Genomic DNA, 14,520 nt, shown 5'->3' with positions numbered 1-14,520 from the left:
GAGAAGGAAGAAAGAATAGACAAGTTTGCTAGGGAAGGTGGACACAATCAATGTGGTGGCAAAAATGACTCTGGGATTTAGAGCTGCAAACACGATCTGACCAGTCACTGGGGGGGGGGGGTGCGGGGGGAGGAGGAGGGAGAGGGAATTGTGGCATGTTGGGGACAGGGTCTCTAATCATTTACTCCCGTCCAACTAAATGCAACTGTCTTTGCAGGACGTTTGACCAACTGTCCTATTGTCATCACAAAGTGACCTTGATAAGGGTGAACTCTTCCTCATCCATTTCCTCCAAACATGGATTTCCACCCAATTCTAGATTACATTTCTCCCATCTCTCCTTACAATGCCTGTCCTCCCTCTCTGCTCATGTCTTACTCAGTTTGTCAGCGAAACGCATTGTCTGGTATCAAACCAAGTTTCACTGCCTGTTCCACTCTCGATAACTACAGCCCAATAAATCTCGAGAAGTTCTGGCTTCTCATATCAGCTGGTTTACTGTCAAGTCCCTGCAGCATCTAAATATCAAACTTTAAAGTGGACTATGGTGGCAACAACTCACATCACCATGGAGCAGTCACTGTGCTCAACACTTTGTATATTTCACTCAAGTAATCCTTTCAGCAACTCCCTGAGGTAGGTGTTAGCACAGTGTTACAGTTGAAAGGGCTTAGGTGATGGCCTAAGGTTTCTCAGTCGCTAAGGTTACTCACTGCGCTCCTCTGCTCTGAAATGCATGCCTGGCCCTGCTGCTTGAGCCCGGGCTTCCTCCCTGTATTTCCCCATCAGGGTTTTGCAGAGTATTTATGGAGAGCAGCTCTGGAAGCTCCATCCCAGCAAGTGAGAGACTTGCTTGTTCCTCCTCCTCTCAATTTCTGACCCCCCTCCCAATATAGAGATGCTTTCTCCTCCTCTTCCCCTTTCTCTTCTTCCTCTACCTGGTCTTCCACTACCTCCTCCTCTTCCTCCTTCCTCTAATCTTTATCCTCACCTTTATTTATTCCCCTGGTCCTCATTAACCCTCAGAACCACAACAAGAATCCCAAGAGAAACTCAGAAACTTATTCTAGAACTAGGGGCCCAGTGCACGAATTCGTGCACCTTGAAAGGAACTGTGGGCTGCGAGGCTGCGGTGGGCACAGGGGTGGGTCTCGACCCATCCTCCGCACCCCCACCCGGCCCCTCCTGCCGTGGCCCCGGTCCCCTCTCTGCCGGCAGCCCTGCTCCCACTGCCACCACTCCCATGTGCTGACGGTGCCAGCCCCACTCACACCTGCAGCCGGTGCTGGAGTTGCCGCTCACACCCACTGCTGGCACCCAGCACCAGGTGCCTGCAGTGGGTGCGAGCAGCAGGTGTGAGCGGGGCTGGCACCGGCAGCAGGTGTGAGCACTGGGTGGGACCGTGGCGCACAGGAGCAAAGAATTTTCAGTAACCACCAGAGGCATGCCCCGATGACAGCGACTGGCACCCTGCCTTGGTCTGGTGCCCCCGCTCACCTGCTCCACCATCCCACTGTGGCTGACGCCTGCCATGTTCTGTGCACGCCCCCTGGTGGTTAGCACACTTCATAGCGACCGGTTGTTCTGCCATTTGGTCTATTTGCATATTAGCCTTTTATTACATAGGATTGCTTTTCTAGAGCTCAGTGCTAATAATCTCTTCCTCCTCCTGCTTAGTCATGGCAGCTGACATTACTGAGCACCAGGGACGTGCACAGCCCTTCACGGATCCCCTCATTTACCCTCTCATCTTCCTACGAGACAGGAATTATCGGCCCCATTTTACAGGGTCCAGGGTCCTATAACCAGGAAGTGGCAGAGCCCCTTTTTGAAGCCAGCATAGCTGAACTTGGGTCGGGTCGATTTTTGAGCCTGGGTTCCTACTTGTCACGTGCGGTAGCTTAGCCGAGTCCCTGGGTTTTAGGGGTTGTGACTATGAGTGTCTGTCCACCTCCTAGTAAAAAGCTCTGCAAAACTCCAGGCTTCCCTCTGATACAGACGGCTTTACGAAGTTCTGTCTTCCCCTTTCCACCTGAGTGAATCTAAATCCACCCACCAGCCTCAAGGCCTCTCACGTGTAGCTAACCAGCACACAATGTGCATTTGCTATTTCACTGGTGTGAAATTAACTGCCTCTTTGCGGTGTGTCTAGACCACGCATTATTCAAACGTGGGCACACACACACCACTTCCTTGGTCAGTGGAATACACTGCAGATAAAAAAGTGGAAAAATTTTTTGTTGTTGTTTAATTGAAGTGTTTTATATGTGTGGTGATCACAGAGGATTCATTTTAATTCAGATCAAAAGGCTGAATGACAGGTCTGAGTCAAAACTGGCCAGTTGTACTATAACATTCTAACTTAAAAAAAGAAAAAAAAGAAACATGTACATGTTGTATGTAGTAGAGCAGTTAATAAAGAAAACTTATAAATGATTATAAATTAATTTGTGCCAATGACTCATTAGCTTTTATTAATGGAATCAATCATGGCTACACTGGCTTCAAGGAAGGCAAGGGGACACTTTAGGGCAGGGGTCCTCAAACTATGGCCCGCGGGCCACATGCAAATACAAATATTGTATTTGTTCCCATTTTGTTTTTTTTACTTCAAAATAAGATATGTGCAGTGTGCATAGGAATTTGTTCATAGTTTTTTTTAAACTATAGTCCGGCCCTCCAACGGTCTGAGGGACAGTGAACTGACCTCCTGTTTAAAAAGTTTGAGGACCCCTGCTTTAGGGATTCCAATCGGTTCTGCTGGATCTAAAAGCTGGAATTTGCAAACCTGACAATTAGATGAACATCAGCTTATAGGGGAAACTAATCATTCAATGTTTGCTCAATTCTGTAAGGAACCTTGCAGTCTTTCTTAAGATACAGTTTTAGAAATGAGAGAACTCTAGATCCTTTGAAAGCATCTGCTTTTTAAGGTTTCAAAGATTTTTTAATACATTTCTCTTTTTCTCGAAGCTCCAAATGTCATGATGTTCCTAATACACTATCAAAGGCTGTTGACCATCCTTCTCCAGTCGATCTTATTTTAAGCCTCAGCAAGTTCAAACTACGGGAGTACTGTGAGCTCCACGCCTCCCGCCAGGGCACTGAGAGATCACTCACTTGGCACACCCTGTAACTCCTGCGGTCAGAGCTCTCTTCCTTCATGCGTCCTCTTGCTCTGACTGCGCTAAGTGTTCTGGTGGAACTCAGTTTGACATGTTACCAGGAACCTAGCCCCATTCAAAACCGCTACCTGAGAAGACACGACTTTCAATTGTGCTGACGAGTACATTGGAGAGGCCCTGGTGAACGCAGACCTTCCTGCTGATTTTATTAAAATAGTCACAATTCCTGGAAAATCTTCCTCCACATGCTGGTCTTGGGCTCTAGCACAGGAATTGCCAATATATGTTGTGTGATGCCCAGATTAATAAACAAGGGACATGCTAACATTCTAAAAAAGTATCTCAGAGAAATTAATATAAATTTATAGAATTTAAAATATATGTTCACATACTATTTTATTTCCCACTTTCTCTGGAGAGAGGACTATGAGTAAGTCAAACTCCAAAAGCTTAAAAAAACAACAACAACTGTTAATGTATTTGTCAAAATGTGACCCAGGCTGGGGCTGGTGGATTTTACAAATCTGGACACCTACATAAAGTCTGAAATTCCAGGATTCTGGCAGCACAACCAATAGTGTTTAACTAAAATATCTCCTGCCATCAAAGTTGAAATGGAATTTTTACATTAAATATGGAGAATCCAAAACTACTAAAATTATACTAATTTCAATCAACAAAACAAACATGTGTACATTGAATTGATAAATTTTAAAACTTCATATATATGCGTATTTCAAGCACCAAGCAGCTCTCCAGCCAGCACAATATGAGAATATGAATTAATTGTTCTTTTGCTTTTTCTATCTTAGGGAATAAAAATACCTGAGTAATTCTTTTTTATTTTATTTTTTTAATATATTTTTAAATTGATTTTTTTAAGGGAGAGAGGTAGTCAGAAACATTGATGAGAGAAACATCGATCAGCCGCCTCCTGCACATCTCCTACTGGGGATGTGCTCGCAACCCAGGTACATGCCCTTGACCGGAATTGAACCCGGGACCTTTCAGTCCGTAGGCCGACACTCTATCCACTGAGCCAAACCGGTTTCGGCCTGAGTAATTCTTTTAAAAAAATATACAGCCTAGCCCAGCTGGTGTGGCTCATTGGCTGAGTGTTGACCTATGAACCAGGAGGTCACAGTTCGAATCCCAGTCAGGGCACATGCCCAGTGTGGGGCATGCAGGAGGCAGCCGATCAATGATTCTCTCTCATCATTGATGTTTCTATCTCTCTTTCCCTTACCCTTCCTCTCTGAAATCAATAAAATATATTTTAAAAATAAATACATCCTAAATATTTCTGAATATTTAAATATATCTACACATTTAATGGTATGTTTGCATACATATTTTAAATATACACAATACACACATACAGATACACATACACCTCTGCAATAAATACCAAACGTTCTTCTCTGAAATTTCATCTGTGAGCTGATTCAAAGCATAAATAAGAGACTAAAATTTCCTAATATTTACATGGAGAACACAGGAAGACTGAGCAGCACTTTACACAGTCACTTAATCCTCAGAAGCATATTCTTTAGCCTAATAATAGGAATGTCATCAAATTTCATAATGCAATGAAATAAAAGTGATTTCTTACTGAATACTGGGAAAGATGTATTTCCTTTTAACACTTGAAATTCTTGTTCCAGTCGTCTCCGTAAATCTATTTGTTCAAATAAAACCTTCTGAAGTTCTTCTAATAAAGAAAAAAGGAAGAGTCATTTTACTAATCTTTATAAATAACTCTCCAGAGAACTGTTATATATGGCAATTTATTATTAGAAGACGAAATATTTTACCAGTTTAAAAAGTGTTGCATAGACACAGGATAGATTTTGTGCAGAAATCCATGAATATAAATCAATGTAATATATTATTTTAAAGTATTATATTACAGTGTCATGTATTGATTGATATGTATGCATTAATCTCAATTATATCCACCCAATGGTCCATATATTATTCATATGTTGCTTGTCAAGCTTAAAATACGGCGTAGAACAAAAATATCCTCCTATTATCTCTATAAGTCTTTTAAAGCGAAGAGAAGTTCCACAGAATTAAAACTTTTCTTTACCTTTCCCCATATTTTCTACATCCTTTTTGAGAGAATGAGGTGAATTTGTTTCTTGAGTGTGTTCACCTTTAAAAAAAAAAAGGAGAAAAATATTAGTTTTGTGTGGGCTATTTTCTGAACGTTCTTCTCTTCATTTTGTTTCAGTATCTACAAAAGAGCTTATTATTTACCATAACTTGAAACTGGAAGTCCTCAGAACCAAATGTCCTCATTTGCTCATGTTCAATTCCCCAGGAGCATGGGGGGAGCTAGAGAGAATGAGGGCACAGCCTATGTGGCCTGTGATGGCAGCTCCGTGAAAGTAGATTCCTGAGTTAGCCCCTCTCCCCGCCCCAGTACTACCCCTCCTTTACAACGAAGGTAATTGTTAGAACGGGAAAGAGAGGCGATTGAGCAGTCAACATTTCTGGAAGAAGTCTGATTAGAGTCCCTCTCCCTGCAGAAGCATGAAGAAGTCTGCTGACTAGTGAAAGGCCTCCAAACCGTGGAAGCAGAAGCCTCCTGCCATCTGGAGCCACCAACGTTTGGGACAGTGAAAAAGCAGTGGGAGGAGGCTTCAGTTGTCCTTGAGAGAGAATTTACAAGCCTGGAACAATTTCCTAATAAGTGATAGGGTTTTGTTTTTTTTAAATTAACCTAAAACAGAGACTAGTTATCTTATATTACTTTGTATTAGTCACATGCTTGCTGACATGCTTGCTAATAATTTCTTAACTACTTGCCTTTAACCAATAAAGACTATAGTGTGGGTAAAGGTTAGATTGTTTTTCTTACCTACCAGAATGAAGGCAAGATAAAGAAAATGTATTTATCTACATTCATAAATTCAGTCTATACAATCCAGAAATTATAAATAAACTAAAGAAATCCAATCATTCAGCTAGCCAGAATTTTTTTTTCAAATTTCAATCAGCTACCTGCAACTATCCATAAAATGTGATATGCTTTCCAAAGAGGTGAGTACAGACAAAAGTACTCTGAGGTTTCATGGATTTTTGTCCCTACTTAGCCTCCTCTGTGTCCCTGGAAGCTGTTCACTTACTTGCCTAATTCACCCACTAGATGGCGTGCTGCTTGGAGGTAGGGCTCTGTCTTTCCTGCATGGCCAGTGCCTAGCATAGTGCTGCACATATAACAGGTACTCAATAAAGTGTTTTCAGTTGTCACTGAAAGAAACCTCGGGAGGATGTAAATTTTAAATTATAACCCAGGCTAGAATGCATCATTTCAATTCTCTCCTCACTATTTACTCATTTCCCTTCCTCAGCAAGAAATGGAATGGAATGGCCCTGGGCACTTGTAGGAATACTGGGAGATTTCACTGTCAAGGTAAAAATTCCTACAAGGAGGGACACAGAATTTCTCCCCAAAGTGGCAGGGAGACAGGTCAGTACCAGAACAGACAGGAAAATCCTTAGCAGGATCTTATAAATGGCGATTCTGCAGTCCACCTGAAGACTGTTGGGAATATGTGTGTGCAGGTATGTGTGTATGTGTATAGGTGTGTGTATATAAATACATATATGTAAATATAATCTATGCAAATATTCCTACACACGTACATAGTTATGAGAAGGTGGTTCCTGGTCCCCGTCAGTAGGACAAGAATATCATTGGCAACCACGAGTTCTGTAACGCAGGCATTTTCTCTAGTAGCTAGAGCATACTTGCACAATCTCATTCCCACTCTCATCTTCGACATGGCCTCTCTCTATAGGCTTCTGAATGTTCAAACTTTGGCTTTCTTCTCCATATAATAAAATATGAGGAGCCGAAACCGGTTTGGCTCAGTGGATAGAGCATCAGCCTGCGGACTGAAAGGTCCCAGGTTCGATTCCGGTCAAGGGCATGTACTTGGGTTGCGGGCACATCCCCAGTAGGAGATGTGCAGGAGGCAGCTGATCGATGTTTCTCTCTCATCGATGTTTCTAACTCTCTATCTCTCTCCCTTCCTCTCTGTAAAAAATCAATAAAATATATTTTTAAAAAATGAAATAAAATATGAGGAAATTTCTGTGAAACATTCTAAAAATAGACCTCAATGTAATTCCTATAAAATACTAGTATATAAAACAAGAGTAACATGAAGGTGGATAGCAAATCATAAATACGTAAACCAGGTATAACGGTATTTTGAAAGGAAGATAAGTGCATAATATGTGCAGTTTTGACTATGTTTGCTCTAGTCAAACAGACGGTTCATACTCAATCTTGAGTCTGAACAAGAGGAGAAACAAGAATGCACAGACCTCTGCATCCATTTACAGGGCATAATAAAACCCTGCAACACTCAACACTCGGTTTAAATGAGATAGTTTGTTTCTGAACAGGCAACTCTAGAAGCCAAGTCCTTCTCACATTTTACACCGGATTCTTTTTGCTCCAATAGTGTATTTTGTGAGCTATTTATTTTGTATTACATTTCAATTAGGTAATTCAATTTAAAAGTTAAAATATGACGTGTTAAAATGCACTTCTTTTCCACTTCACAATTAGGAGGCTTACATAGGTATGAAACCATTAAACAAATGGCTAGTAAATGGAAACTATATGAACCACAGGCAAATCTACTGATGACATTAATAATAAGCTTTTCTTTCCATCAGCTTTGTGGAGGGTTTATTAATATTTTACATCAGTGTCTATTTCAAAGAGAGATTCTATTCCAACTTCTGGGTAAAATCTGCCAATTTTGAGCTTAGATCGAATGTTTCACATACAAAGGGTTTTTAAAAATAGTTCAATGCTAATAAGTAAGGCACACAGAAGCTTCAGCTGCCTTTTGTGTATCTGGACCACTGCCTTTTGCATATTACTAATCTGTAAAAACCAGATTGTTAATGGTGGTTAAAAATGACCGCTGGGAGCCGGGATATGTTTGTTCACTATTACTGCTAATGTTTTCCATCTGGTTAACAAAAAAAGGCAGTCTAATACTAGATTAAATAAATGAGATTTAGTTGACAGTGAGCTTCCAATTTTTATAAATATTCCATCAGGTTAAGTGCATTTTACTTTTCCAAAATTAATGAATGGCTTTGGAGACATCCCAAAATAAAATGCTTTCTTTTCTTCCCACTATATTCCCCCTTTTAAAAGTTACAAAAGGCAGGGTTGGAGGGCCATAGTGATCTTAATTGTGTAGAGTTATGGGAGAGAAAATTATAGCGTGAAGGAACATCTTTCTTAGAAGCAGGTCTTAAGATATATGTCAAGTCAGACTGTGAAAGAACACAGTTGGATGGTGTACAGTTGGAGAGCAATGGGTAATTATGGCATAAGATGCATCCTGCGCATGGAGGTGACCAGTGCTGCTCCTCAAGGCTGTGTCTGCACCCGTGCTCCACAAGGGCACGTTCTTCAATGGGACCAGCATCAATGCCTGTCAATCCTGCTCGCACCGAGGGGAGAGGCAGCGACATGTCACATCAGAGAAATTGCATCTATGCCAAGTGCAGTAGAGGCCAGAGGACCAGGAGTCACGTGGTTCCTGCTTCCCTGGTCTTCCCAGCACCAGGTGGTCCCACATTCCAGGTGAATGTTCCACCCCACCATTCTGCCCTCACATGGCCATCAGAAAATGGAAGTACAAGAGGGATGGATGTGAGAAAATGCCACACTGAAGTAGACATGAGCAGTAAATATCAGATGAAGAGACTGAAGTATCTAAAGGGAGAAAAAGCCCTGACTGGTTTGGCTCAGTGGATAGAGCGTTGGCCTGAGGACTGAAAGGTCCCAGGTTTGATTCCGGTCAAGGGCATGTACCTTGGTTGCAGGCACATCCCCAGTAGGGTGTGTGCAGGAGGCAGCTGATCGATGTTTCTCTCTCATCGATATTTCTAACTCTTTATCCCTCTCCCTTCCTCTCTGTAAAAAAAATCAATAAACTATATAAAAAAATAAAGGGAGAAAAAAAGCCTGGCCAGTGTGGCTCAGTGGTTGAGCATCTACCCAGGCACCAAGAGGTCACCGGTTCGATTCCTGGTCATGGCACATGCTCAGGTTGTGAGTTCAATCACCAGAAGGGGGCATGCAGGAGGCAGCTGGTCAATGATATTCCTCTCTCATCGATGTTTTTTATCTCTCTATCCCTCTCCCTTCCTCTCTCTCTAAAAATCAATAAAAACACATTTTTAAAAAATAAAGGGAGACACAAAAACAATAAACAAGACAGCCAATAGATTCATCAGCACCACTTTTCAAAGCAGAAGAGTAATTACTTTCTCTTAAAAATCGTGGCACAGCTCTGCTCAAGAACCTGCAATGGCTCCCATGGTCGACACCACAGAATCCACTCTAAATTCCTCCTTCTGAGCCTTCAGGTTTTCTCTTAACCTTATCCCATGGGCTGAGCTGAGCTTTTTCTATCACCAAACACAAACCCTTTACTCTAGCTGGGCCTTTATTTCTCGTACTTGCTGGGTCTACCCTACATTGTTTCTCTTGCCTAAGGTTCCCAGACCCCTCTCCTCCCAATCCATCCAAAATCAGAATGCCAGTCCAGTCTCTGCTTCCGTAAAGCCTTTTCCAGCTTCTGCAAATGCTGCTGATCCATTCCTTCCCCTGGTTGAAGTTCCAGGTGCTGATTGTCTTTACTGGGCCACTTTGTACCCAAGAGCCTGGTGTGTTACAACAGATGCGAGTCTAGTCTTTCTCAGCTAGAAAATCTGCTTTCTCAGGCCAGGAAGATCCTGCCCTACAGGTAACCTCCATCACCTCTACCCCAGGCAGGAGTACAGATACTTTCTACAAATACCGTTTGCACTTAATTCAATCGGGTTTGTGAAAGAAATACACATGAATGCTCAATAGTCATAAGGGGTCTTTAAGGACTAAGTCATTCCTAGAAATGAAAAAGCACACTTTGATCCATTTGTATATCCTAAGGCTTATCGTCTATTTTCAGTTTACTGGGGAAGTGTGTGATGTTTCATGTTTTATACCTATTTGACATTTTGAAATTTCTTTCAGAGATAAACAAAACCGCAGCACTGCATTTTAACCAAGACATGGAAATATTAATGTATATGTCTGTTGTTGCTTCCACCAGAAGAAAATACCTGGCATTTTTATTTATTTATTTATTTCCCTTTTTAAAAAAAAAAATATTTCATTGATTTTTTTACAGAGAGGAAGGGAGAGGGATAGAGAGCCAGAAACATCGATCAGCTGCCTCCCGCACACTCCCCACCAGGGATGTGCCCGCAACCAAGGTACAGGCCCCTGACCAGAATCGAACCCGGGACCCTTGAGTCCGCAGGCCGACGCTCTATCCACCGAGCCAAACCGGCCAGGCCAATACCTGGCATTTTTAGAGCTCATTTAATTTTAAGAGCCAAACGAATAGGTCAGATGTTCTCTTGGTGGTCACAGGACAGGAGGAAGAGCTGATTAAATGGACAGTCCTGTTCTCAAGCTAAACTCGAATTCAATACACAAGATCATTTAAATATTGTTCCCTGGATGTGTACAGGATGAAAAGTATAAACTTTGGCATTCATCCATCCTTTCTGTGAAAATACATTCTCTCTCCTTCCTTCTCCTTTCACCCCCACTTGGTCTCCTACTCCTTGTCTTGGCTGTTTCCCTGTTAACTTCTCTCTTGACTTAAAACCAGCATCCAGAGGCGCTGCCCCGGAGGCTAGCAAATTGCTTATCACTGGAAGGTCCTCTATGTTCCCCCAGGACAAGTGTCGTCCACACTTGATGAAACATTTGGAGAAAACATTTCCTTTTCTAGAAAGAGAGTGTGTTATTTAATTGTACACTCAAGGGTAAATTCAGTCAATGAAGCTATTTTGTTTTGGGACTGTGTCTATAGATGAGATACACATCTACTCTAACGTTGGGATGCAGAATAAAAACTTTCAGTCGAACATCCAGATGTTTCCATAGACGGTGGGGACTCATGTGTTCTGGTGAGGCGAGCAGGCCCTACATGATCTACTAGTCAGGCCCCCGTCTCTGCCCACAGTCCCCAATGCATTGGCATGCCCTCAGGGCTGGGCTGAGGTTCTGCCATCTCCCCTTCCAACAGCCTGGGCACAGGGCCTGGCCTCTATTTAGAATGTTTAATTCCTAAATAAACTATGAATTTTAGTTTTATAACCTGGCCTTAATTTATTAGATTTTCTGGAATTTTTATTTCTCTTCCCCTAAAACTCTATCTTATAATTTGGGTGGGGTCCAAGTTAATCTACAGTTAGCCTAGCTAGGACATTTCACAGTAACCAAAATTCAGCACATACGCTTTAGAGAGGTTTTTAAGAACACTTTGGATTAAAGCATTTTAAAAAAGTCAATCACCCAGAAAGCAAGGTTAAATAAGTTCCTTCTCTATCAGTGGGACATGGACTTCTGCTAACTTCTTGGTGTTAAATTGTACATTCAACTCTTCCCCTTGACATCTGGCACCTTGGTGAGGTCAGAGAACAGAAGAGGGGGAAACACACACACACAATATCACTGGGGAAGGTACGTTAGAGAATGAACTAACTAAAATTAACTCCCTTAGTGAAAAAGGGGAGCAGGAGCAAGGTTTGTACTGGTGGGGTTATAGTAAATTAGGAAGTAAGTTTTACAGTTCATAACCAAAATGTATTGTGAGTTGCAAATGCATTGCTTCTTGAATCAGTATATCAAATATCTTTGATTAGTGAATCGTGAGTTCATTTAGAATTCTCTTGAGTTTTAGAACTTGTGTTGTCAATTCACACCATTTAATTTTTTTTCCTGCAGAGTTCTTCATCGTCCTTCATCTCCTTGAGTTTCATATAAAATTTTTTAAATCATAAGGGACATTTTTTATAAATAAAAAGAAACTGATATTAGAAATGTGGAGATTATTTAATTTTGAATACATATATTAAAAGGACTCAAAATTCATTACTTATAAAAATGTCAGCAGTAATTTAGAGGTGGGAGGTTTTATAAAATTTTACAGGTGGATAAACTGAGGCACAAAGTAGTTAAAGGGCGTACCCAAACTCACCTAGTGAGAGAGTTAAAACACAGATATACTAGTCTGTGCTTTTTAGAAATTTTCTCATTCTTTTTTTAAAAAAAATCATAAGCATGTTCTAAAATAGGATGGAATAATAAATCAGTGTGCCTCATCTGCTATATATTCATGAGAAGTGTAACTGCTTCTTACTATTCTCAGAAACCCATCCATAGCATATTAAGTACACTAGAGAATCATACCAGTGAAAATCAAATTGATTTTAAAACTTCTACATATATAACAAGATGCAGCCATGCTCAGAGTCCAATGGTGCTGGTGTTTCTACAATGAGGGGGATTGAAATGAGGATGACTCTGCTTTATGTGATTTCCTTGACCTGCCATAGCTTTGAGCTGCCTCACCAGCTTACCTGACTGCATCCAATTTCAAATCACTTAATTTCACCAAAGTTATTCAAAACAGATATGCAAAACTTAGTCTGGGTTTGCAAGAAAGTGCTGCCACTTATATTTTTGAATAGGTAACATTTTGCCCAAATCACCATTTCCCTAATCTATATTGCTTAGCTTTAAGCCATGGGTCTAATTTTAAAAAAACCTAGAGATAAAAGTTCTACTGGCTTCTGGGGACTATGGGCTGCTGAAAAAAAACTTCATGTTTGGTCCCTTTAATTATACACAAGTACAATATCTGCTGTGTGTAAGGTTAATGACCATTACCAGGGAGGTTTTTAAAAAATCATTTAAAAATGTAATCTCTTTGAAATTGCTGAAAAGTAACAGTTACCAATAAGGCTGAAAGGTTGAAGGGAGGCTAAACTTAATTAAGATGATGAACTAAAAAAATCAACTGGAACTAAGTATCGTTGCTAAACTGATTTTATAGCAGGGATCAATTAAAGCAAGTATCTATCATTTCAAGATAAGTCTATAACCTTACTTGTTTAGAGAAAGGTGCTAGGAATTTCTTCATAAACGACATCTATGATTGCCATCGGAGGAAAAATTTCATATAAAAAATAAAAAATTGCAAGCTGACTTCTTAGGTAGTTTGAAAAGACATTTCATTCTTTTATGTTATACTGCATATATACCAAAATAAAATACTGTTATTTTCCAATAACACTGATTGAATTAACATTGGCTAAAGCGCACTTGGTTATATAAACCTCATTGGATGGTATTTTGTGTAGACCAGGAGTACAGTATTCATGCTGCATTACAGCAGATCTGACCCCTCCTTTGGTTTGGAAGAAACCTGAGAGCAGGGACTGGTGTTGATGCTATCTCTGAATCCCCAAGCCCAGCAAAGTACATAGCACACAGTAGGCATTCTGTAATATTTGGGAGTAATTGAGTAAGTAAACAAATGAATGCTGTCATGTATATATGGAAGTTAACAGTTGTTACATGGGGAGAAATAACTCCATTCATAAGCAGGTTATTCTGCATAAAGCATCCTGTTGCTACCATCCCAAATCAGTTAACTACAGTCTTCATAAGATCTTTGGCTCATCTAGATTTTTGACACTTTGCTAAATGAATGGATGTTTGGAGTCTGACCACAAATAAATATGTTAATACAAAAGCATAGGCCAATTGGGTGCCCACTCTGGGATTTTCTAGAGCGTGCATTCCAATGTGAAGACCATCAGCTAATCTCTGCCACAGCAAGGACAGCTGAAGGCACACAAGTCACACCGCAACACCAACTCCTTAACACTTTGTGCTGTTTACAACATCATCTGCACATGCTCAGCAAAGAAACCATAGTATGAAGTTTTTGTGACCCAAGATTCCAAATCAAATTTAACAAAATATATTCTTCACCTCAACATTTGTTCAAGAATGTTTTCAACTCTTCCACATCCCACCCGTTTCCCTTCTAATACAGGATAATAATGCGATACAACCTACTATCTACATACTTTCCTGAATAATGTGAGAATGAAATTGCAACGTGGAAAATCAATATTGCAACAACGTTCTCTGGGAACTTGTATCAAATTAATTATTGTGAGGGAAGGACTAGTAATATATCAATAGTATGACTAGGTGTTATTACCAACATAACTACTGACTGTATAGCCCTGAGCTCCAGGCACTGTGGAAATGTTATGTGAACACCGATCCTGACTATACTTTTACTTCCTTCCTTTTGGCCTTTGTATTTCTGCCTGAATATCAACCGACAGTGGATTCTGTGTTTTTTGTCCACTCTGGCTATCATCTTTGGGGTTCTGATGGCTTTTCAGGGTTTACTGAACTTATTAAGTGTGGGGGAGCCAAACCTCTTCCAAGGCCAGGAGGAGCTTGCTTTCAAATGAAACCAGCCTAGCC

The 14,520-nt window shown here is 40.8% G+C and overlaps 1 protein-coding gene across 1 annotated transcript in view; it reads right to left on the bottom strand.

Moving 5' to 3' along the window:
- SKOR2 (SKI family transcriptional corepressor 2) overlaps positions 1 to 14,520 on the bottom strand; it is a 38,075-nt gene that overhangs the window by 16,691 nt on the left and 6,864 nt on the right. Inside the window, 2 exon segments of the mRNA XM_023750797.1 lie at positions 4,738 to 4,836; positions 5,218 to 5,283. Coding sequence (XP_023606565.1) covers positions 4,738 to 4,836; positions 5,218 to 5,283 — 165 coding nt within the window.

The sequence above is a fragment of the Myotis lucifugus genome, unplaced genomic scaffold, assembly GCF_000147115.1.
Source record: "Myotis lucifugus unplaced genomic scaffold, Myoluc2.0 scaffold_16, whole genome shotgun sequence".
In the NCBI taxonomy this organism is placed as follows: domain Eukaryota; kingdom Metazoa; phylum Chordata; class Mammalia; order Chiroptera; family Vespertilionidae; genus Myotis; species Myotis lucifugus.
The sequence above is the reverse complement of the archived record's forward strand: the minus strand, read 5'-3'. Positions and strand labels throughout refer to the sequence as shown.